The sequence below is a fragment of the Sinocyclocheilus grahami genome, unplaced genomic scaffold (assembly GCF_001515645.1).
Source record: "Sinocyclocheilus grahami isolate Dianchi unplaced genomic scaffold, SAMN03320097.WGS_v1.1 scaffold9320.1, whole genome shotgun sequence".
Taxonomy (NCBI): Eukaryota; Metazoa; Chordata; class Actinopteri; order Cypriniformes; family Cyprinidae; genus Sinocyclocheilus; species Sinocyclocheilus grahami.
The window spans coordinates 1,237-4,268 of NW_015512538.1; the positions used below are offsets into that span (position 1 = coordinate 1,237).

Genomic DNA, 3,032 nt, shown 5'->3' on the forward strand with positions numbered 1-3,032 from the left:
GTTAAGTTTGTCTAGTTCACAGAACCCAGCTGAGCACAATGAACCAACCAAAAGTCCATGATCACTATCTCTCATGACAAAGTGAGAGAAATAGAAACAGATAAGGTGGTTAAAGAGAGTAAGAACAACAGCGAGAGAGAAAGAAACCAACCAAACCACATCTGATTCTCACACGGGGCTTCTATAATTAGAGCTGTTGTTACAGCATCACATCACGTAACTTCTTTTTGCGTTGCTTTTTACATGTTCATAAACATTCTTAAAATTTGGATCTCAGCCTGTTCAAGTTTATTTCTGGTCTAAATGTAGAAAAAAAAACAGTCTTCTAAAAGCTGAACTTACAAAGTGTGTCTGTGTGTGTATGTACGTCACCTTGCTAGACACCAGTTTGACGTTACCAGAGGCCAAAGCCACTGCTGTGTCTGCCATCACTTCAGCTTTGATGGATCCGAGACCTCCAGTTGCACTGGTTTTAATAAAACTATCCAGAACTACATCAAGTAGATCTGTTATCTGTAGACACAGGAAGTTGCCATCAGCTCAACAGACACGCTCTATAAACTGTAAGCATAAATCTTTAAGGAAGTGAGTGCTACATAAATACGACTGAAAAAACTGCAAATAGCAATGCATTATTTACATGGTTTCATTATGCAGTTCTTCATAAGCCTAAACACCCCTCAGCAAAACCCAAAATAAGATGCCTTCAATGCATGTGCCACATTAATACAATTCAGTTCCGTTACCTGTCCCAGGCTTCCCCAGATCTTGGCCTGAATGGATGGATACATCTGCTTTTCGTTGATTGTCATGGTAATGAGTTTGTCCAGAATGGCAGTGACTCGTTGGCGCTTGGCATCGTCGCTGTGCTTGCAGAAGCGTACCAGGTTCAGCAGCCAGGGAGTCATGTACTCCAAACACAGGTGCTTTAGTTCTATGCCTGAATACACAGAGGAAAGTTACTGGTTACCAGAACACTTCTTAACTCCATATTCTTATCTCTAGAGAAACTCTCTTAAAAATAACGGTTCTTTATTGGCATCTATGGTTCCTTGAAGAACCTTAAACATTCATGGAACCTTTCAGTTCTTTATTATGGAAAAAGTTTCTTCAGGTTTTTAAAGTGTTCTTTACACTACCAATAAAATGGTTAAGAACTATTGATTGAAAGGTTCTTTGAGGAACCAATAATGGTTCTTCTATCTATGGCATTGCTGCAAAAACACCATTTTGGAACCTTTATTTTTAGCAAATACACAATCAATATGAACATTTGTGGACTAATGATGCCTTCTAATAGCAGTTTTAAGTAGGAACTTCCTAGGAGGCCTTCAAGTCAAAACTGAGAATGCGATTAATGATCTGAAATGGCTAGAGCACCTCAAGAGTCTTTTGAGAGTTTAATTGAGGGCTTAATGGGGCACTAACTGGACTTGCTGAAGCCAGAGATACACTCCTCCAGGAACTCCAGGGTCAGGTGAGGCTCATTAGCTGCTAGAGTCTTGCTAATGGACACGATGAAGAGGGTATTATTGGCAGGGATGCAGAGGCCAGAGGTTTCCAGCAGTTGGCCTTCAATCTTTAGGTTAAAGGTGCAAGTTAAGGCACACAGGAGGTTGTAAGCTGCAGACCTTTAAACAAAACAGAGACAGAAATATTCAGAAATTAATACACCAGTGTTGATATAAATACGTATGATGGCTTTAGATGACTGATCACCTTAAACTGGGGTCAGAGCTTCCCAGGTTGAGGAGGGCGATGTTGAGAAGGGTCCCCGGAACGTCTTTGGGCCTGATCTTGGTGTGCTGGGGGATGGAGTCGGGCTGAGAGAGCTCCCAACGCGTACGAATGTGGATAATGGAGTGAACTATGCTCTCACACTCCTGGTGCATGAAGGTCAACGGCGTGCCCTGGTTAGCAATGGTCAGCGTGAACTGATTTTCATCCACTAGGCAGATCTCCTCAATCTCTGAAGCATAGTAGATGTCGTTGAGGAAGACAGACTGACCCAAGACTCGTGTTCGTTCGGCTGAGGTCACCTGCACTGCCGTACTGCCCACCTGGAGCAAAGACAGAATCAGACATATTGCGACAAAACAAAAAAAGTGAAACCGAGCTGTAAGAAGAGGTGTTCATCTTTTTTCACACACCTTAATGGACACTTTGGTGTCTTTATGGGCCAGTTTTAGGGCATTGTGAAAGACCTTCAGGTCTTCTTCCAGTGCAAGAGTAGCTGCCGGAAGCTTCTGTTGCTCTGGTTCCACATACTCAGCCAGCCGTGAGGGCGAGTCAATGAACAGTAACTTCTTGCTGCCTTTGAGGCCTGTCAGCAGTCTCTCATGGTACTTGGTGTATTCTCGTACCCATGTGTTACAGTTATAGATGTAGATGGTGGCCACATTCTCGTAAGCAAATCCTGGAAAAACAACAAACCATTTGGAGAGGAAGTCGGTCTTGAAGCGGTTGCTCGGACCAGCATGCGTCAAGTCCACTACTAGCTCATATGGTTTGGCGTAGTATGGTTTGAGGGTGAGAAGGACGTGGTATATGAGTAAGTCCCCATTAATCTGTCCTGTCTTGAACCTGTGAGGGAGAGAAAAACAGACAAAATGGAAACAAAGCCTGCAAACCCATCCAATGCTGTTATTATTAGATTGACCAAGCCATCCTTTTCAACTGCCATAAAAGCTTAAAGGTTATAAAAACAGACGAAATGTCAAAACAGACTGAAAACATGGGCGAAATCCCCATGACATGCACTGGTTTATGATTTACCAAAAAAAAAGCAGTCTAATGAGGTCTTTGCGCATATAACTAGCCTTGAATAAATGTGACAAAAGCCACACGATCACTTCAGCCACACAGCGGTTCATGTGCAAGTCTAATATAAGAGCCCAAGCAGAAGTGAAACAACAGACAGGAAACTCATCGCTGGTTAATGAGTGTGTGCACCTGCAGCTTCAGTTTTAAAATGACCACTTCTCAAAAAAGGCTCTAGTGCTGAATTTTACAGCGTGCATACACTCACGCAG

General features: G+C 42.8%; 1 protein-coding gene across 1 annotated transcript in view; it reads right to left on the reverse strand.

The window, feature by feature from the left end:
• Positions 1-2,622, reverse strand: part of LOC107578215 (neurofibromin-like) — a gene marked incomplete at both ends in the record, with an annotated part of 3,679 nt that extends 1,057 nt beyond the window's left edge. Inside the window, 5 exons of the mRNA XM_016264193.1 lie at positions 373-513; positions 747-940; positions 1,429-1,631; positions 1,720-2,060; positions 2,151-2,622. Of these exons, the coding sequence (XP_016119679.1) occupies positions 373-513; positions 747-940; positions 1,429-1,631; positions 1,720-2,060; positions 2,151-2,622 (1,351 nt within the window). The remainder of the gene's footprint in view (positions 1-372; positions 514-746; positions 941-1,428; positions 1,632-1,719; positions 2,061-2,150) is intronic.
• Positions 2,623-3,032: the final 410 nt, after the last annotated feature.